This window comes from Natator depressus, chromosome 2 (genome assembly GCF_965152275.1).
Source record: "Natator depressus isolate rNatDep1 chromosome 2, rNatDep2.hap1, whole genome shotgun sequence".
Lineage (NCBI taxonomy): Eukaryota > Metazoa > Chordata > Testudines > Cheloniidae > Natator > Natator depressus.
The window spans coordinates 185,183,032-185,205,124 of record NC_134235.1 but is presented as its reverse complement, the minus strand read 5'-3'; the positions used below and the strand labels follow the sequence as shown (position 1 = coordinate 185,205,124).

Sequence of the window (22,093 nt, the reverse complement as noted above, 5' to 3'; positions counted from 1 at the left end):
CCCCACCCCGCCTCTTCCCCCACCCCCGCTCCACCCCACCCCTTCCCCACCCAGTTCTGCTCACTCCCCCGAGTGCGCTGCGCCCTTGGTCCTCTTCCCTCCCCCCAGTGCCTCCAGATGTTGCGAAACAGCTGATCGGCGGTAGGCGCTGGGAGGGAGGAGGAAGCACTGATCGACTGGTCCTGCAGGCGGGCAGGAGGCACTGAGGGGAGGGGGGCTGGTAGAGGGGCTCCTCCCCCCCCCCACTCACCCATCTCCCAAGTCACCTCCCCGCCCACCTCCTCACAAAGCGTGGGGCTGGCCCAGGCCATCACCCCAATTTCCTGAACCCTAGGGCTGGAGGAAAGCCGACAGGTGCGGAGGAGCATGTGGTTCAAACAGATACATCCCTTAGGGGAGAATCTATTAATGGAGATTCTCTATGGCCTAGTAAGGAGGAGAGGATGGAAGATGATAAAATATGGGTAGGGTCTGACGAGAAACAGTCAAATGAAAAAACATCCCATTCAATTACATCACATAATGGCAGACACCTAAAAAGTGATAATTTTTAAGTGCTTATATACAAATGCTAGAAGTCTAAATAAGATGGGTGAACTAGATTGCCTCATATTAAATGAGGATATAGATACAATAGGCATCACAGAAAGCTGGTGGAATGAGGATAATCAATGGGACACAGTAATACAGGGTACAAAATATATCAGAAGGACAGAAAAGGTTGAATTAGTGGGAGAGTGGCACTATATGTGAAAGAAAGCATAGAATCTAATGAAGTAAAAAATCTTACATGAACCAAATTGTACCATAGAATCTCTATGGAGAGTAATTCCATGCTTCCATAATAAGAATATAGCAGTAGGAATATACCACTGGCCACCTGACCAGGATGGTGATAGTGACTGAAATGCTTAGGGAGATTAGAGAGGCTGTAAAAATAAAAAACTCAGTAATAACGGGGGATTTCAACTATCCCCATATTGACTGGGTACATGTCACCTCAGGACGGGATGCAGAGATAAAGTTTCTTGACATGTTAAATGACTGCTTCTTGGAGCAGCTAGTCCTGGAACCCACAAGTGGAGAGGCAATTCTTGATATAGTCCTAAGTGGAGCACAGGATCTGATCCAAGAGGTGAATATAGCTGAACCGCTTGGTAATAGTGACCATAATGTAATTAAATTTAACATCTCTGTGGTGGGGAAAACATCACAGCAGCCCACCATGGTATCATTTAATTTCAGAAAGGAGAACTACACAAAAATGAGGAATTTAGTTAAACAGAAATTAAAAGGTACAGTGCCAAAAGTGAAAACCCTGCAAGCTGCATGGAAACTTTTAAAGACACCATAATAGAGGCCCAACTTAAATGTATACCCCAAATTAAAACACATAGTAAGAGAACCAGAAAGTGCCATCGTGATGAAATAACAAAGTAAAAGAAGCAGTGAGAGGCAAAAAGGCATCCTTGAAAAAGTGGAAGTTAAATCCTAGTGGCAAAAATAGAAAGGAGCATAAACTCTGCAAGTGAAGTGTAAAAATATAATTAGGAAGGCCAAAAAAAGCATTTGAAGAACAGCTAGCCAAAGACTTGAAAAATAATAGCAAAAAAAATTGCAAGTACATCAGAAGCAGGAAGCCTTCTAAACAACCAGTGGGGCCACTGGACTACCAGAATGCTAAAGGAGCACTCAAGGATGCTCAGGCCATTGTGGAGAAATTAAATGATTTCTTTGCATCAGTCTTCACGGCTGAGGATGTGAGGGAGCTAAGTTCCCGCTAAGCTGTGCAGCCATGCAGCATGCTATCAAGGGCCACGTAAGTGGGGAGAGGAACTGCCATGGCCGGGGAGAGGTGACTCTCCCCCGGTCCTAGCCCCGGAGCTGCCCCAGCCAGGAGAGGTGCTATCCCCCGGCCCCGGGCTGCTGTGGCGAGAGAGGGCTGGGGGGAGTCCTCTCTCCCCACTGCAGCCATGGGGCAGCCTGAACCCCAAACCCCTCAGCCCCAGCCCCACCCCCAGCCAGAGCCCTCACCCCCCCATACACACCCAACCCTCTGCCCCAGCTCTGAGCCCCCTCCCACACTTCAATCCCCTCAGCCCCACATCACCTCCATATTGGTGCATATAACAAAATTCATTCCGCACAAGGATTAAAAAAATTAGAGGGAACATTGTGAGGGAAATTCCCAAACCTGAGCCATTCTTTTTGGGTGACAAGCCTGAGGAACTGTCCCAGATCAAGGTGTCATTAGAGGAGGCGTTGGAACAAATTGACAAATTAAACAGTAATAAGTCACCAGGACCAGATGGGATTCAGCCAAGAGTTCTGAAGGAACTTGAATGTGAAATTGCAGAACTACTAACTGTGGTTTGTAACCTACCATTTAAATCTGCTTCTGTACCAAATGACTGGAGGATAGCTAATGTGCCACCAATTTTTAAAAAGGGCTCCAGAGGCGATCCCAGGATTACAGACCAGTAAGCCTGACGTCAGTACCGGGAAAACTGATTGAAACTAGAGGAAAGAACAGAATTTGTCAGACACATAGATGAACATAACTTGTTGGGGAAGAGTCAAATGGTTTTTACAAGGGAAATCATGGCTCACCAATCTACTAGAATTCTTTGAGGGGGTCAACAAGCATGTGGACAAGGGGGATCCAGTGGATATAGTGTACTTAGACTTTCAGAAAGGCTTTGACAGGGTCCCTTACCCTCTTAAGCAAAGTAAGCTGTCATGGGATAAGAGGGCAGGTCCTCTCATGGATCAGTAACTGATTAAAAGATAGGAAACAAAGGATAGGAATAAATGGCCAGTTTTCAGAATGGAGAGAGGTAAACGGTGGTGTCCCCCAGGAGTCTGTACTGGGACCAGTACTTTTCAACATATTCATAAATGATCTGGAAAAAGGGGTAAACAGTGAGGTGGCAAAATCTGCAGATGATACAAAACCATTCAAGATAGTTAAGTCCCAGGCAGACTCTGAGATCCCTTCGTACCTCTTCACAAAACTAGGTGATCGGGCAACAAAATGGCAGATGAAATTCAGTGTTGATAAATGCAAAGTAATGCACACTGGAAAACATACTCCCAACTATACATATAAAATGATGGGGTCTAAATTAGCTGTTACCACTCAAGAAGGAGATCTTGGAGTCATTGTGGAGAGTTCTCTGAAAACATCCACTCAATGTGCAGTGGCAGGCAAAAAAAGCAAACAGCATGCTGGGAATCATTAAAAAAGGGATAGATAATCAGACAGAAAATATCATATTGCCGCTATATAAATCCATGGTACGCCCACATCTTGAATACTGTGTGCAGATATGGTCGCCTCATCTCATAAAAGATATAATGGCATTGGAAAAGGTTCAGAAAAGGGAGGGATATGATAGAGGTCTATAAAGTCATGACTGGTGTGGAGAAAGTAAATAAGGAAGTGCTATTTACTCCATCTCATAACACAAGAACTAGGGGTCACCAAATGAAATTAATAGGCAGCAGGTTTAGAACAAACAAAAGGAAGTATTTCTTCACACAACGCAGAGTCAACCTGTGGAACTCTTTGCCAGAGGATGTTGTGAAGGCCAAGACTGTAACACTGTAACAGGGTTAAAAAAAAGAACTAGATAAATTCATGGAGCATAGGTCCATCAGTGGCTATTAGCCAGGATGGACAGGGATGGTGTCCCTAGCCACTGTTTGCCAGAAGCTGGGAATGGGTGACAGGGGATGGATCACGTGATGATTGCCTGTTCTGTTCATTCCCTTTGGGGCACCTGGCATTGGCTGCTGTCGGAAGACAGGGTTCTGGGCTAGATGGACCTTTGATCTGACCCAGTATGGCCAATCTTATGCCTTTTGTACCCTCTGGGCTAATGAGTTAATTAGCCTTTTAACTCTCTCCGGCCCATCCCAGTCCATCAACTGGGTGCAATTCCCATATTCAGGTGTGCTCCAGGGCAGCTAACTGGAGTTGCAGTGGTCAGAGTGCTGTGTTGCACAGCACTGTGTCACAAATGGGTTTGGATGCCTCTGTTTTGTCATGTCCAAAAGCAAGGGGCTGAATTTTCAGAAAGAGGGTGCACAGCACTCGCTGAATTCATGCCCCTTTACAGATGTCTCAGACTGGCATTTTCCCCCTCCCCCACCAAACCCCCCCGCCACTAGTCATGTTTGAAAATCTTGGCTTAGAGAAATAGGGCCAGAGCCTCCAGTGACAAATCAACCTCAGAGCCAGCCTAACCAGCCACATAAAGATTCCCCCTGCGTAGGGTGACCCTCAAGTGGGGTGTGGAGAACTGCCATAGTAACTCCCATGCCAACCCCTTCCCAGCTGCTTGTGCAGGGGATTCCATGCAGAATACAGCTCCACACAGGCCCTGAGGCTCTAATTCACTCCAGGAACCAGCCAGGCAGCCCCAGGACTGGGGAGCTGAGGAGGGGTTGAGGCAATCCTTTGCATCCTCCACCTCCTGCTTAACTATAGCTTAGCATCTGGCTGGGATCTCCAATGGATTAACACGCACGCACACTTAGTTCTTTGTTCCCTTTATAAATAGGTGTCTGTCCCTTGTCTGGCTGCAAAAAGGGAGAATACAAGCAGCCTTTCCCCCTCACGTGCACTGACCACCAGAATGGACAGGACATGCAATGGAAAATATGCTGCACCTTCCCAGACGTGCACATTCAGCAGAACTGTCAGCAGCACTGTGCCTCCTCATGAAAGGCACAACTTGAGTCTTCATGTTATAGGCAAGTAGGGGGGGTTTTATTGTTTTTTGTTTGTTTGTTTAATGCTATTGCTGATTGTAGCTGACAAGTGCAGGAGCTAGGAAGATCCTAACAGAGCTGAAAAGATGTTGCCCCTCTCTGCACTCAGATATCTAGAATTGCCAACAGCCCTCCAGTGCTTTTCGCAAGCATAAAATTCACCTAAGAACAAAACAAGAGGTGTCTCAAAGGCCACTTCATGATTTTGTAATGCCCATGACACAAGAAAGCCTGTCAAAGAATTTTGCAATACACCTTATCATTAGATTTGATGTTATTACAGAATTGCTGGTATCAATTAAATTTCACTGGCTGAGATGTTGTCATTTCTCTGAACACATAATTTTCTGCCAGCTCTATTTTGTAGGCAGTTGAGGATGCTGGACTAAAATTAAAGAGAAATGTAGGTTAAAAGAAACCCAACTATATTTCTAAGAGCATGTGACTGATGTGATAGGTGAGAGCAGATCCAGCAATACTCAATCCCTACAGTAGTATCAGAAAATGCAATTCTTCAATATGATGGAGTTTTGGAACAAATTCATACCCAACTTATCCTCATAAAGCCAAGCTCTTTATGAACATCTTCAAACTAGTTTGTGGGGGCCTAAGAAACCACAAGATTGTGCTTTTTGAGGATCTAAAGAAGCTATTCATCACATCACCAGTACTGGTGTTTTATGCTTCCAAGTCAAAAGCAGTGCCAACAGCTATGGTTGCAGTTGAGCACTACTCCAGGTAACAGAAATGATTGGAAGCCAAAGCCCCATTGTCCCAGACAGCTTTCAGACATTATGACCAAGTATGCTCAAGTAGTTAGAATGTGGAAAATGTATAGATGTACATGAGGCCCACACACTATGAAGAAGGACTCTGTATAAGCTTGAAAGCTTGTCTCTTTCACCAACTGAAGTTGGTCCAATAAAAGATATTACCTTATCCATCTTGCTCTCTAACGAGGCCACAAGACATTTGCAGGTTCTTGATGATGTCAAGGACAGACTACAAGTCACTCATACCATTTAGAGAGTCCAGAACCAGGTGCCAGAGATTTCTCATGATTGAGCCTTAAAGCCATTAAAGCATATGCATCAGAAAAGTCCTTAGTGGTGGACTCTGAAGAGTCCCTCAGATTCTCTAGATGCTCAGGATCATACAGAACACACCTAGCTGCCTGACAGGGTATACTGCCTGTCCAGGGCCTGGGCCAACAAGCCTAGGGTTTGAGGCTGGGAGGAAAGGGTTAATGGGCAGGGACTAGAACTAGAGCCCATTAGCCTCCCAGAAAACCAGCCAGGAACATGTAAAATAGGAGGTAGAGATCATCAGTTGTTGGCTCTCCAACCACTTCTAGCAGCCAAAAAGCCACACAGTGGAATCCAGCTGCCTGTAGAGGATCCTCCTGAACCAATGAGACTTACTGTTTAACTCCAAGGTCCGAAATCCACTTGCCTCATTTCAATAGGGGGAGAGTTTTGGGACTGAGTCTGGGTAAACCCTAAAGAGTATCTTTTCCTCCCTGATTTGTCAGGGCTTCTCCTGTTTTGAAGGACTGCTTGCCCACAGTACCATTTTGAGAGGTTTGCCAGCCTCACCACAAAAGTGAAAACTGATTAAAATGGCCACTAGTGCAGATCCACAACTGATAACTGTACCTGAATGTATAAGACAGGATTAGCCCAGTTTTCCTGTATCTCCACAGCTCTTTACAGCGTGACGTAGAGAAAAGGATGCATGGTGTTGGACAGCGGCCGAGAGTGAGCCTGAATGGCAGTGTGATGAACCAGCACAGGGCAGAACCTAGAACACAAAGTGGAACCATGAGTCTCTAGATGTGAAGAGAAGGGACGTGTCTCTCTGGTAGTCGCTGACTAGTTTTAAACTTGTAGAAATTTTACTTTTCTCCAAACTCACAAATCAACATGTTACAGAACAGTTAAATGTGTTCTCTCATATAGGCATTCAGAAGAAATGGTCAACTGGTCACAATTTGCCAGGTCTACATTGCAAGCTTTTGAGAATCTGGATGATTTCTGACATATTGTTCCCAGGCCCCACCACCCACAAAGGCATAGTTTGGTGGAGATAATTAATGGTTAACAAAGATCCCAAGATAGCTCTGCTGAACTACAGGGTATAGGCCACACCAGCCACTGGTATAAGCCTGTTTGTTTATAGCTGGCTGTTTCTGTCCAGCTCTTTTTTCTGTGAAGTTACCACATTTCCCTTTTGCTTACTCACCAGTGTCGTTAAGTAATTTGCTCAGAATTGAATCTGGGTGTACATTTTAGTGATCTGAGGAATGTTTCTGAAGAAATCCTCCAGCCTATTTGTTTTCTTGAAACCATAATGGAAAAAACAGTATCAAACCTAAAATCACACAGGCCCTGGTCCTCAAAGGGATTAATCCACCTAAATATCTTTGAGGATCTGGGCCACAGTATTTGGGATCCCTTCCTCCCACAAAGCACAGCCTCTAGTGTGCGGACCCCCAACTGCCTGAATTCAGTTGAGTACCAATCAGCTCCTTGGGTTGTCAATGCTGAACTGGTGCAGCAATCTGAAGGTCAGTTTTCCTGCACTTAACTCTCTAAGGTCTCATGGCATCTCTGGATTTCCTTCCTCCTTAGCAACTGCTGGTCCTCCTTTTCCCCAGTCAGAAGTCAAAGCCCCTACAAGTGTTGCAAGCTGGGATCCCACCTTGCATTCTATGCATTGGCCAAGGTCCTCCATTGCAGCCATTGCACCCTGTTCTTCAAGTTGAAGAATACAACTATAGGCACCGGTTCTGTGTTCTAGAGCCCAGATCCTTGATGGAATTTAGGCTCTTAACTCCCAATGGGAGTTAGACACCTAAGTACCTTTGAGGATCTGGGCTAAGATGCCTGTGCTATAAATTAAAATGCCTCATAGTACAATACAAGACTGATGATGAATATGACCATCTCAGCCTGTTCTCTCGTCAGTCTGAGAAAAAAAGGAAAAAAAAGGAATTATGACTTAGGGTATGTGTAGACTAGAGGGTATTTCTGGTAAGTCTATGGCAGCATAACCATGCCAGCATAGCTTCCTAGTGTAGACGCAGTGTACATCTACAAAAAAAAAATTCTGTTGCTGTCGGAGCACAACCTCACAGAACCACATAGCTATGTCAACAGAACCATTCTTCCACTGCTGTAGTAAATCCACCTCTCCAAGAGGTGGTTGCTAGCATGATGGAAGAATTCTTCTGTCAGCTAGTGGTGTCTACACCGTGCTTAGGTTGGCTTAATTACACTTCACAGGACATGACATTTTTCACAGCCCACAGTGATGTAGTTAAGCCAATATAACTTTGTAGCGTAGACCAGTCTTATGTCTACACTGCATTGCAGTGCTGACTACAGGGATGTGAATTGCAAAGTGCACCAGTGTGTTACAGTGTAACTGCCCTCTGTGGATGCTGCTGGCTCAGATGAAAAGACTCCTAGTTCATGTTAACATAACTCTGAACCTTTTCATTCTTGCCAGCAGCGTCCACATGGGGCAGTTACAGTTCAACACTCTAAGAAACAAGTGAGCTCCAGCTGCTCACAGGTTCTGTCAATTAATCCTTGTCTTCTCCAGATTGGGGCCTCATTGCTTTCTCATTTGGCCAAACTCCTCAGTGTTATGGGCCCCAACAGGTAATACCTACATGTGACATACCAGCGTCCAGTCCCGTGGTGGGCTGTGTCACCCCTGCCCTGCAGCCTTGGGTGTCTTACAATTCCTTGCCAAAGCAGCTTCCACCTGGGCCACACACAAACCGTCTTCCAGTATGTAAGCCACCCCTTGAGTGTCTCCCTGTAACTGCAGCCTGCCAGCACACTTGAGTTACACTCTGACTCCTACCAGCCTTAGTTATAGTGCAGGGCGATCACAACACACCTCCAGTCCCAGATTTCCTCCAGAAATGTATGTTCTACACTGCCCAGCCCTCTCCTAGGAAGTCCAAATATTTGAAGTCTGTTGTTCCTTTAAGAGAATAATATGCCATCTTGTTGTCTCGAATAGCTATTCAAACACTTCAATTTTAACACACTGGATAAGATAAAACAGTATAACAAGTTTATTAACTATGAAGAGAGAGATTTTAAGTGAGTACAAGTAATGACGCATAAGTCAGAAATGCTTAGAAGAAAAGAGAAGATAGAATGCTTACTAATGCCTAACAACAAATTACATCTTCAAGCAAAGTTTCTCACCACATGCTTTCAGCAGTCTTATTGCCCAAACTATGGGACAAGACCAATTCCCCAGAGTACAAGGAATGCTTCCTTTTCTCTTCAGGAGCAGTGATTATGATGGGTAGGGAGAGAGAGACTGGTCCATTGGGGTGTTTGTCCCTCCTTTATAGCTTCAGTCCCCTTCTTAAAAAATATTTCCAGGTGGGCACTAGAAGACAAAGTCTATATGGAAGAATGTTCCCAGCTATTTTTTTCAGCTGTTTGAACTTCCTTTGTCTTCCCATCCTGCTTGATGACTCTGTTTACTGCTTAAATGCATATTAAGCAGAGTACACATTCCTTTGTTTAGGACAGATTGGTTTGACAACTTCTGTTTGGGCAGGGCTGTGGAATTTGGAACATGTGTTAATATCATACAGGAAAATCTTATAACTTTACATATTATGTTGCTACACATATTTTACCAGGACAATACTGACCAACAAATTATGAGTTTTCAAATGATACCTTACAAGACATGCCTTATATAAAATTACTACAGTAGCATGGAGAGTGTGAATATGGGTATACTCTGTCACACCATATCATCATAGAGTTCAACACTTTGTTAATTACCCTCTCTATGTTTTTACACTGATATAAAATATTTCAAAATCAATCACTTTATCAGTTAGCAAGTTTCCTGGTTGATTCTGCATGCTATGCCTGTCCACATCAGAGAGCTGTAGGCCCAGATTCCCAAAGATATTTAGGCACTCAATGAGAGAGTTAGGAGCTTAAGTAACTTTGAGGACTGGGGGTATGTCTACACTGCAATAAAAGTCCTGTGGGCATGGCCAGCGCTGGCCCGGCCCAGCTGACTTGGGCTCATGGGGATCAGGCTGCGGTTCTATACAATTGCAATGTAGACGCTCAGGCTAGAGGCTGGGCTCTGAGACCCTCCCCTCTCACCCAGGCTCCAGTCTGAGCCTGAATGTCTACACTGCAATTTTTAGCCCTGGAGCCCAAGTTAGCTGACCTGGGCTCTGAGATTCAGTGCTACAGGGTTTTTTTAATCGCAATGCAGTCATACTCTTTGTGTCTAACAACACTTTATAATAATAAAGTAATCCTAGCCTCAATCCCCAGTTGTACCCAGTTCCATGAGGCTTATTTGGGGACCAGAAACTGTCTGTAGCTCTTCAGTCCCAGGGCTGAATGGAGCCAGCAGTCTCAGGGCTGTTCAGAACTCTGACTGCTGGCCCTGGTCCTTAAGAAAATGTCTACATTGCAGCTGGGAACAAGCTTCCCAGCCCAGGTAGATGGACTCATGCTAGTGGGGCTTGACTTACTGTACTAAAAACAGCAATGTGGACATTGCAGCTCAGGCTCTGAAGTCTAGACAGCTGGGCAGGCTTGAGCACCTGAGCTTCCACCCAAGGCAGAGTGCTCATAGTGTTATTTTTAGCCCACTAGTTTCAGGCCTATTAGTGCAAGTCTGTCTACCCACCCTGAGAGACTCACTCCCAGCTGCAATGTAGACATACCCTGAGGGACTTCAAGTATACTTTAAGGATAAACTTGTTACAGTAGAAAACTTTAAAACTTTGTTTACAATAAACCTCTTTAAAACAAAGCATTTTCACCTCAGAAATACTGTTTAACCTTAAAATGGTTAAGTTCTCTAAAGCAGACCATTGTTTCTTCATCCAAATGTCTCTCATTTTCTCTCTCTTTCCTGCACATAAGCCATAAGGGCCTGCTGGGCCTCAGCACAAGGCTAAATTTCACCAAACAACAGAGAAGCTGACAGAAGAGGAGCCAGCATCCATGAGGAGAAGTTAAGCCTGCTCACTCAGCAGTTTCAAAAGGGATCCCAACCAGCATGGTAGTCATTTAAACCTGATTCTGCCACACTGAAGTCAATGGGATTTCTACCACTGATTTCAAAAGGAGCAGAACAGTGTACTCAATAACCAGGCCTCATATCATCATCATCATCATGTTCCTATTACGCCTCTGGCATTTAGGGCAGTGACAAAGCTCCTCCACTCATGTATGTTTCTGGCAAGTCTTTCAATGATTCCCCAGCTGTGCCCCAGGTTTTTCAGGTTGGCTTCCACAGCTCTTCGCCATGTTGTTTTTGGGTGGCCTCATTTTCACTTGCCTTCAGGTGTCCATCTTATTGCTACTCTGGTGATGGACCAGCCTATGGTGCATTCTGTGGACATATGGAATTCCTTTCCGCATAATCAAAGTTATCAAAAGCTTCTATTTCAACTTTACATGTCGTGTTGATCACAGTGAGTGCAGTTTTTAAGTCAAAACAGGAGTACGTCAGGGGTGTGTCATGTCTGCAATCCTCTTCAACATTGCCATTGACTGTACCTAAGTATTAGAGACTCCCTCATCTCACAGTGAGAAAGTGCCAGAGAATGGATTTGTAGGGAGCAGACTTACATGGCAGCTCCCTCAATGAATTGGGTTGAGGGAGCGGCCAGCTGGCTCTCAGATACCACCTTGATGAGCACTGTGTAGGTACTTAACAGCACACCTGAAAAGCTAGGAAAATGGGCCCCCTAAAAACAGTGGAACGAAGAGGAGTTTGTTTAAGCATCTGACAAACCATGCCAATATTTACTTTGCTTTTAAGGTTTCAGGTGAACCCAAGTGTATCTCAAGGGATGCAAACTAAACTTGTTGGTAAGCTTTTCCATAAGCTCTGGGGTCGAGTTAAAGATAGAGCTGCTGCGTTTCCTTTGCACTCTGGCGTGGGTGGCTTTTAACTACTCTTTTGGGTCTTGATTTCTTTGTAGACCTCTACATGGTCATTGCAAAGAAAAATTGGGAGCACACTGGGTTTGCCTCTATACTTTACATGATTTCCCTGCTAAATTAGACTGTCTAATCCAGGAGTGAAAATACTGGACATACATGAACAAAACAGTTGTAACAGAAACAACTTATCCACATCTGATTAGCTAATGCATCCATTCAGAGTCAAATGACTTGTTCTTACACAAGGAGCCCTGCATTAGATATTCCTTGTGACCCTGGACCTGTACCAGTGGCAGAGGTGGCTGGGTCGTGTGAGGAGAAGGGATTTCTGTGTAGGTTTCAAAAGTGATACATGAAACACCAGGTGACCCTTCAGAAAGTGGGGGAGTTGTAGTTCAGAAGTGACTGCATTAACCTTCTGCAGAATTTTAAAAGGGCCAAGAAATCAAAACTCCATCTTGCCCAGGTATTCTGCTAGGGAAAAATCATGGCATAGTTGTAGGACTGCAACTCTTGTGGGTCCTGTGGTAACATAGATGCATTCCCTTACATACACGATCCCTTCCCAGGAGTCATGCAGTTGCTTGTTGATAATAGCTTGTTCGTCAGGCAGATTTCCTGAAGCAGAGGCAATGGGTATTAAACTTAGTATATCCTGGTGACAAGCTGCACTGAGAAAGTTACGGGATTTGAGAATGGGAGTTGTGTCCTGGCAGGTTAGTACCACAGGACAGGGCATCTACCTTGCCATTTTGGGATTCAGGGCGGTATGTGATAAGGAAATCCAATTGTGTAGGTCCCACCAAAGCTGCTGTTGGATTAAGTCCTTTGCTTTATGTAGATATTCCAGATTTTTATGGTCAGTGAATATCTGGACCAGGTGACGAGCTCCTTCCAGGCAGTGACATCATTCTGCAAAGGCGGTTTTTATTGCCAGGAGTTCCTTGTCAAGTATTTTGCAATTTAACTCTGTGGGGGTGAACTTCCTTGAGTAATGAGTGTTAGCCCATGCGATTTCATGGGACCAAGTCGCTGGGAGAGGACAGCCCCGATCACTGCACTGGAAAGTCAGCTTCTATAGTAAAGGCTTGTGTGACATTGGAGTGAGCCAATATTGTGCTGTAGTAAAGGCGAGGTTTAGCTGTTTGCCTGCATGCTGGGCCTTGAGAGACCAATGGCATTGGGCATTTTTCTGGAGGAGAGCTGTGTGGCGTTTGATCTGTTTTGAAAAAAATCAGGATAAACCATCAATAGACATTGTCGAACCCCAGGAAGCGTTGCAGGTCACGTACCATATAGGGAATCAGCCAGTCCTGGACGGCTTGGACCTTGCATGGGTCCATCTGGAGATAAGATGAAGGGCCAGAACTCCATGGAGACCTGATCGAAGGCACATTTCTTGAGCTTGGCATAAAGGTCATGATGCTATAGGCATTCCAGCTGTGCCCAAGGCAAGGAGGGCCGGTAGGATGGGAATTTGCTGGGGTGTGCCAGGTATGTGCAATTGGATTGGCAACTGCAACTGGGGAGCCCTCTGGCAGGGCTCCGGGCACGTTCCAGTCAAGACCAAAGAACTGGGGAGGCTCTTACAACAGTGTTACTTGCTCCTGCAATAGCTGGTTCTCCAAGGTCAGATGAACGACGTGGGCCTACAGGGCTTGGTTGTCTGCCTGAAGGTGAGCAGTCCACTCGCATATGTCTGGTGCTCCCCAGGCAAGGAAGTTAATACTGGAGGAACTGCACAGAACTCACCCTGTTAACTCTCTAGATTCTTTGCTCGTGTCATCTGCAGTATTTTTCACATCTTGATATCAGCAGTTGTTCTACTGTTTACAGCAAAAGGTATTCTAAGCTGAAACTCAACATACACAGTACATTTTAATGTCTTTCACAACCATATGATTTCACAGGATAGTGTGTATATCCTGTCTTTCACACTGATAACATACAGTATCCTGTAAAGAACCATCCATTTCTTCATCCTCAGGCGAGTGAAAGATCAACAGTTTCTCAGTGAAGAAGAGATGGAGATACTGACAACAACACAGAACTACAGTCATGATCATGCAACACCATGTACAAATGATGTCAAACAATTTGCATCCCTGTTTCTGCCACCTATTTACTCCTTGGTGCTGATATTTGGCCTGGTGGGCAATGTTCCAGTTGTGCTGATCCTGATAAAACACAAGAGGCTGAGAAGCATGACTGACATCTATCTGCTGAATCTGGCAAATTCCAATTTACTCTTTATTCTTTCCTTGCCATTTTGGGCTTACTATGCAGCACATGAGTGGGGTCTTGGAAATTCTTTCACGGGTCTATTATGCTGGCTTCTGCAGTGGAAACTTTTCCATAATACTTTTGATAATAGACAGATATCTGGCAATTGTCCATGCAACGTTTACTATAAAAGCTAGGACAATTACCTATGGCATCCTCACAAGTGTTGTCATTTGGGGTGTTGCAATATTAGCCTCTCTTCCAGGTTTAATATTTCACACTGTTCAAAAGGAAAGCGTTTATTGGACCTACAGGTCTCATAATCCATCAGGCCATGAAACAAAATGGAGGCAATTCCTGATTTTAAAGATGAACCTCCTGGGACTTGTCATTCCACTGGTCATTATGATCATCTGCTATGCACAGATTATAAAGACATTACTGCGATGTAGTAAGGAGAAAAAATATAAGGCAGTCAAGCTGATTTTTATCATAATGAGGTGTTATAGTGAAATGTCTATTTCAGTTAAACTGAGTTCTCCATTTCCATTTTTATTGTGCTGTGAATTCTTCTGCTACGGTTATTTTGCTTCTTTATCTTTACCTGTTCCTAAAAGGTGTTTATAAAATCATTGTTTGAAAAGCTACATATATTGCATATTTCTTATTGTCTTTGAGGAAAAGGGGCTTCAGCTCTGATCTCTGGGAAGGGGCAGGGATTGCTTCTTACATGGACACCAAGGGAATGCACAAAGCCACAAAGGGAGTAGAGAGGAAGTGGAGTCATGGACCAGAACCCTCCCCCACACCAGCCCACAGAGAAATGAAACCTGCTGGGTGTGGAGCTGCTGGGCTATGCTAAAAGATGTTGCAGCTGGTGCAGACCCTGTGCACCAAGAAGCTTGAGGAGGAATTTGGCACTTTGACCTTTGAAAACACTTTTTTTTCATATTTTCAGGAGCAAATATCAGTTTTGGTGGTTTTAAAAAATCAAGGGGGGTGCAAGTGAGTGAGGAAATATTGTCTAGCACTGGGGAACAGGCTGGATTCTCCCACAAGCCAACTTTGACCACTGTACGATCTCTTGGTGCTGCTTAGGAGGTATAAAGTGACTTTAGCCAACCAGAGAATCTGGGCCTTAAAGTTTTATATCTAGAAAATACTAAGCATTTACAATTTAACATGGAGACGTGTCTGTTGTCCTACATCCCTCTCCATGCTCCACTCCTTGCCCCCACCATTGCCCTGCCTGTCCTCGATGCCTCCTTAGGCCTTGTCTGCAGGACACAATTTTGTCAGCAAAAGGCAGCTTTTGCCGACAAAACAGTGGAGGTGTACACACTACAAAGCTATTTTTGGCTGCTTTGCCAACAAAATAAAAGCACCTTAATGAGAGGCAAAGAGCTTTTTGCAGCAAAGTTAAAGTGACAAAGCGCCAGTGTAGATGCTGCCGTTCATTCTGTCGACATAACTGGCCTCCCGCAGTATCCCACAATGCCTGCTGTGCCCGCTCTGCTCACTGTTTTGAACTCGACTGCCCTGCACCTGGCTACAGACATGTGCACCTCCCCTTTCAAAGCTCCAGGAAGTTCTAACAGCTGAGCCTGCTCCTCAGCTTCAGCAGCAAAGAGCAAATCATTAGGGTGCAATCCTTCTCTTCTCCCCTGCACTAGGAACACAGCCGCAGGCAGACTGCTGCTGCGAGGAGCTGGGGGGTCTGCTGTGCTGCTTTTGCTTTGACATTCCTCAGCACGGAGAGCTCACAGAGCTGTTGAGGATGCCGCTCCCGTCAGCTGAGGCGGCTGTGGGAGAACTCTGAGGGAATCACAGAACCATATCCTATTGGGTTCCAGGGAGGTGGGCAGGCGCAAGCCCACCCACGGCTAAAGGACCGTCCCCCAGTCTATGGGGAGGATCCACAGAGCCTGGAAACTCAAGTAATTACAGGGGACAATGGAAAAAATAGCAGGGGTTATTAAATAAAGGGTCAAAAATAGGAAACCTGAAGGGGACACCGAGCAGAGAACCCCAGACAGCGGCCACTGCTCCTCAAAGGTATCAAGGCAGCCAGCGGACGCTGCCCAGAGGAACTCTGCTTGGATACGTGAACAGAGGGAGGATCGGAAATAGGCCCCACAGTCTCACAGAAACCCCCTCAGCTAACATCCTCTCCCTGGTGTTATAGACGGCCACCTTGGCCATGGCTAGGAGGAAGTTGACGAGGAGATCCCGATCACAGAACCATAGGCAGGCAGGCAGAGGAGACTGCTGCTGTGTGTGTGGGGGGGGGGGAGGGGAGGGGACTGCTGTGCCGTGCAGAGCCAGGCCTGATGTGTGGGGCGGTGTCCATCTCCTTCTGCCTCAGGATAGGTTGGTCAGGCTGCTGTCTGAACTTAAAGAGACAGCATGCTGACACACTCACTCTACCCCAACACACACACTCTGTTCCTGCCTCTCCCCTCCCCACACACACTTCAGTTGAAAAGTGGCTGACATGCTACTAGGATGCCCATGAAACAATGGGATTGGGAAACCTGCATCATGAGACGCTGTACCTGCCCCAAGAGGTATTGCAAACCCTTCCCAAAGCACCCTGTGGCCAGTTGCGCAGTGGGATAGCCACACACACTGCTCTCTGTGTCAATGCAAGAGCTGCTAATGTGGGTGCACTCCACTTACACAATGAGCATAATGTGGACATGCAACAACAGTTTAATTAAAATGGTTTAATTAAAGCGGCATAACTTTTGTCAACAAAACTCTGCAATGCAGACAAGGCCTTAGTCTACTGCAACCTGCTTCCATGCATCCCAGTCCTCTGTACGCTTCCCCCACTTTGATTCAATGACTCTCAGCACCCCCACTATAAAAAGTGTTCCAGCACCCCTGTGTATCTGTCCTCCCTGACAGCCTCTCATTCCAAGACCAGATAACTTGGCTCTCTGACATCCACTCCCTGCCCCAGTGGGTCTCAAACTTTCTGCTATCATGCCTCACTTTTATTGAAGCAAATGATCTCAGTTCCCACCTTCATGTGAGTTAGAGAGAACGTTCACATATAGCAATTATTAATGGATTACTAGAAGGGTAAAGGATAGAAACTAACACTAGCATTTACTTTGCAACATTTCAGAGAGATGAATGAGCCTGAAGAGAAACTGGGGACTTGGGGGAGGGGTGAGAAATGGACCTAAAAGAAGTACAAGCTGGGGATAAAGGGACTCAAAGGGAACAGGCTGGGGGTGCAGACTGTGTTGGTTGACAGAGACTCCCTCTCCTCTTTACCAGCTAAACCCTGAGATAGCTGCTGGCAACTGCAGCTGCAGTACTTACTTCTTCCCCTCCCTGTTCTCACTCCACAAGCAACTCCATGTTGGCTGAGCAAGAGAAGGGAGGACTGACAGGAGAACTGTGCTCAGTCCCTACTGTCCTCCAGGATGCAGGAGAGAGAAACTGTGGTTGGAAATGGAACAAGCACACAGGAAATCTAACAGAAAATCCATGTGGCAATTTGCATTTTTTTTGTTTTCAAAAAGCCAAAGCCAAAGCCAAAAAGACAGATAAGAGTTTCAGGCCCCACCCAGACCCTACAGTTTCTAGTGCACAGCCCTCCTCACTAGGCCCCTTCCTGGACGCCTGTCATTTGACATTCACTGTCTCAAATGATAAACTGCATTAGTGATAACTAGAGAGATCTATCCTGACGGATCGATGATCATATGGATAGATCTATAGAACTATGATCTACATTGATAGATCTCTGATCACATATTGTATCATACATGGTAGATGCACAGGAAATCTAACAGAAAATCCCATGCAGTAATTTGCATTTTTTCAAGATAGTCAAAAAGTAGGATATGAGTTTCAAGCCCCACCCAGACTCCACCGTGGGGCTGGCCCTAAGTTTTTGGAAAGCCTGCCCTAACCATAGTTCACATCCTTTCCAGTGCACAACCTTCCTTACTATGCCCCTTCCTGGACTCCTGTCATTAGACATTTACTATCTCATTGGCGATAACTAGATGGATCTATCTTGATGGATGGATGATCTACACTGATAGGTCTCTGATCACATATTGTTTCATATATATCACAAACTGGTGTGGTTATTGGGAAAAACACAGGTCTGTATGTTTATTTTACGGTGATCTCGGCTTGCAAAGCTTAATAATTAAAACAGCAAAAAACAACAGTTTTGGAAGGGATATAAACTCTTAGCTGCAGGACATAAGCCAAGCTCTAATTATTGGGGTTTAGAAAAAAATTTTACCCATGGGCAGGTTTCTCCTCAATTGCCCACTACAAGGCTTTCTTGCAGCTTCCTCTGAAGCAGAAGGTGCTGGCCACTACTGGAGACAGGATACTTGACTAGACAGACCATGGGTCTGATCCAGACTGGCAATTCCTATGTTTCTAGAAAGAGACAAGGCCCTTTTCTTTCATCTTTCCTACTTTTTCATCTTGAAAAACAAAGTCCTTCCCATACTCAGGAAAAACTCATTGACACCTGACAGATTTGGAATTGCCTGTGGTTGTTTGTGAAGGTGTTTTCTATATAGAATCATAGAAATGCGGAATTGGAAGGGACTTTGAGACGTCATCAAGTCCAGCCCCCTGCATTGAGGCAGGACCAAGTAAACCTAGACCATCCCTGACAAGTGTTTGTCTAACCTGGTCTGAAAAACCTCCAAGAAATGGGATGCCAAAACCTCACTTGGAAGCGTATTCCAGAACTTAACTACCCTTATAGTTAAAAGTTTTTCCTAATATCTAAAGTAAATCTTCCTTGCTGCAGGTTAAGCCCATTGCTTCTTGTCCCACCTTCAGTGGACATGGAGAACAATTGATCACCATCCTCTTTGTAAGAGCCCTTAACATATTTGAAGACTGGCATGAGGGTCCCCCTCAGTCTTCTTTTCCCAAGGCCAAACATGTCCAGTCCTCTTAGTCTTTCTTCATAGGTCATATTTTCTAAACCTTTTTATCATTTGTGTTTCTCTTCTCTAGACTGTCTCCAATTTGTCCACATCTTTCTTAAAGTGGGGCACCAAAAACTGGACACAGAACTCCAGCTGAGGCTTCACCAGTGCCAAGTAAAGCAGAACAATTACTGCCTTTGTTTTACATACAACAGTCCTGATAATACACCCCAGGATGATGTTAGCCTATTTTGCAACTGCATCATATTGTGGGCTCCTTTCAATTTTGATCTAATATACCCCTCAAACCTTTTTTGCAGTTCTACTGCATAGCCACTTACTAGAGAGACGAGGCAGGTGAGGTAATATCTTTTATCGGACTAATTTCTGTTGGTGAGAGAGACAAGCCACTTATTCCCCATTTTGTAGTTGTGCATTTGATTTTTCCTCCCTCAGTGTAGTACTTTGCACTTGTCTTTACTGAATTGCAGCTTGTTGATTTCAGATCAAATCTCCAATTTATCACCATCCTTTTAAATTCTAATCCTGTCCTCCAAAGTACTGGAAACACCTCCCAGCTTGCTGTCATCCACAAATTTTATAAGCATACTCTCCACTTCATTATCCAAGTCATTGATGAAAAAATTGAATAGTACTGTGTAGGCCTTGCTGGAGCCCTAGGCATAGTTAACAGCGAGAACCAAAGGCTGTGAACCAGATTAGGTCTGGCTTTGGCAAAACCATACCACAGAAGGCATTAGCTAACACCAAGTAAGCACATTCCTGACTGGAGGGGATGGTACAAAACCACACAGCTCTCTCAAGTAACTACATGAACACATTCCTAAGAGATGGTGCAAGAACACACTGGCTCCTCATAGGTAAGGTTGGGATGACAGGATAATGGCTAAGGATGTTTTGTTCACACTTAATATAAATGTATTCAGTGGAAAGGTATAGTAAATTATTAAGAATTAGCAATAATGATGGTGTAATTAAGGAAGGGACGCAGCCTTTCAGCACCATTTGAGCAGGAAACCAGGAAGGAAACAAGACGGGGATTGAGCTAGTTGGGAATGCAGTGGTATGAGATGCTACCCAAAGCCATAAGGACAAACAGGAGCAGTCTTGTTGAAAATTTCTGACAAACATTATATTAAAAACAATTCTGGATTTTAGTTCCAAAACTGCTTCATGAAAATATTAGTTTGTAAACAGCTTCATATAAGAACACCGGCATGTTAAACATAGAATGCTTCATATCTAATCCAGGGGGTATCAGATTTATTGCGTGCCATGGGCTGAGCTCACAACATCTATTATTGTTATTGCGGATTCATATGAGCGAGTCCGCATGCACTGGGTGGAGACTGTACTATTTAACATCTTATCTCCCTCTCAGAAGAGGCTCTCTTCTGTTTAGAAAGAATTAAAAGCTGTGGCAGGAGTGGTCCAGAAAAACTGCACTGGCTCTTGCAATATGACCACTTGGTAGAAGCCCTGCTTTCAAATAATGTGCAATTCCATTGTAATTGAGCAGTAGTACTTATATAGGATAGCACAGTGGTTCTCAACCTCTTCCATACTCAGGCCCCTTTCCCCGATTTAGCAATATGGGAAGGGCAGGGTGGTCATAAGCCTCTGACACTTGGCAGTGACCCCGAGGTTGAGAATCTCTGGTATAGAGTATTACCCTGCATGTTTATATTTAACTCCACCCCTGCAAGGGTTGTGAATGCAGGAGCTGTTAAAGTCTGTGGTTTGTTTGAATTGATCTGACCTGATTTTCTTTGAAGCAGTCATATGGTAGGAAGTAGAATCTAGTTATGAAAGCCCAGGACTGGACACTGGAACACCAAGTCCTATTACCACCTTTGTCACAGACTTGCTTGTAATCTGGAGGAATTCACTTCATCTCTTTCTCACCATGCTATTGTGAAATTTAATTAATGTTTGTACAGCACTTTCATAGCCTCCTATGGAAATTGCTATAGAAATGCTAAGTATCCTATATAGGAGTTTGCTAAATATATTGAGAACATAGGACATTTTGACTCAAACTATGAATTTTTGAAAAGTCAGTTACAGACAATCTCAGTTATATGTGGAATTAATATTGTGGGGTCTTGCTATACTGATAGTTTGTGTTCCTTTTTTTGAACGAGGAACTATGATTAAAGGGAGAACACGGTCTATTTTATTTTAAATTGATTATATGTGTTTAACAACAAAAAAGGCTCAGGAACTTGCAGTTTTTGCAAGAGTGTCTTTCTGCTTTTGATACCGATTATTAAGTATCTGGGTCTGGGAACTATTATTCTCAACAGCATTTCTCTGTGTCTGTCACAAATAACTTTTGAAGCCTCATCTGATCAACTCCAAAATTTCAGGGAATGTTCTAGGCATCAATGGCCAGAAACCTGTTGATCTGTGGGAGAGGGGGAAATCAGGAAATTGAAAGGTGAAAAATGGAGGACACATGGAACCACTGCAATCTGTTCAGCAGAGCCATAGCTTCAAGCATCTCTACTGGTTGATTGGCATCCATTAACACTTTTCAGAAGAATGTCACACCTCATCTCTGTTCATCCTCCCAATAGAGTTTAATATGTTGACACCTTGAATGACATCTCCCAGACAGAAAGACGACATAAGAACATAAGAACACAACCTTTCCTCAACCTATCCCTGGGTGATGTCCTTACTAACTTCAATTTTCCCATCTTACTGTCTCCAACTTATCCTTTACTCATGCTAACAAATTCAATTTCCTATACTCCTCTATTCTTAGCCTAACTTAAACAAAACCTAATTCCTACTTATTTCTTAACCTAACATGCTCTGTAGGGCACAACTACCAGACCTCATCCAAATCACCAGCCATGTGACCAATACAGCTTAAATCAAAGAACCCTAACACTTGTTAAAGTGGGGCCTCCAATTGTTTTACCTGCTGATACATTGGAAAGGGGAAGCCTTGTATTTGGACTTTGGAAAGGAAAACTTTAGGGTTCATTTTTGTTCTGTGAGCTGTTCTTGCTGCTGCTGAGGGATACTCCACCCTCTGATACGTCACTGTTGACTTGTAGTTTTGCAACATTTATTCTGACTGCTGTGAGGCAGTTTTGACTAAATCCCCTTTTGGGATCATTTCAAACACAGCGTGCTCATTGAGCAATGATCTGTGATGGCATAACTGAATGAGTC

General features: G+C 44.4%; 1 protein-coding gene across 1 annotated transcript; it reads left to right on the top strand.

Moving 5' to 3' along the window:
* The first annotated feature begins 13,765 nt into the window (after positions 1–13,765).
* Positions 13,766–15,851, top strand: LOC141981905 (C-C chemokine receptor type 5-like). The gene is given in 3 exon segments (XM_074943530.1): positions 13,766–14,037; positions 14,039–14,464; positions 15,818–15,851. Coding segments are annotated over 3 exon segments (732 nt in total).
* The last annotated feature ends 6,242 nt before the right edge of the window (positions 15,852–22,093 follow it).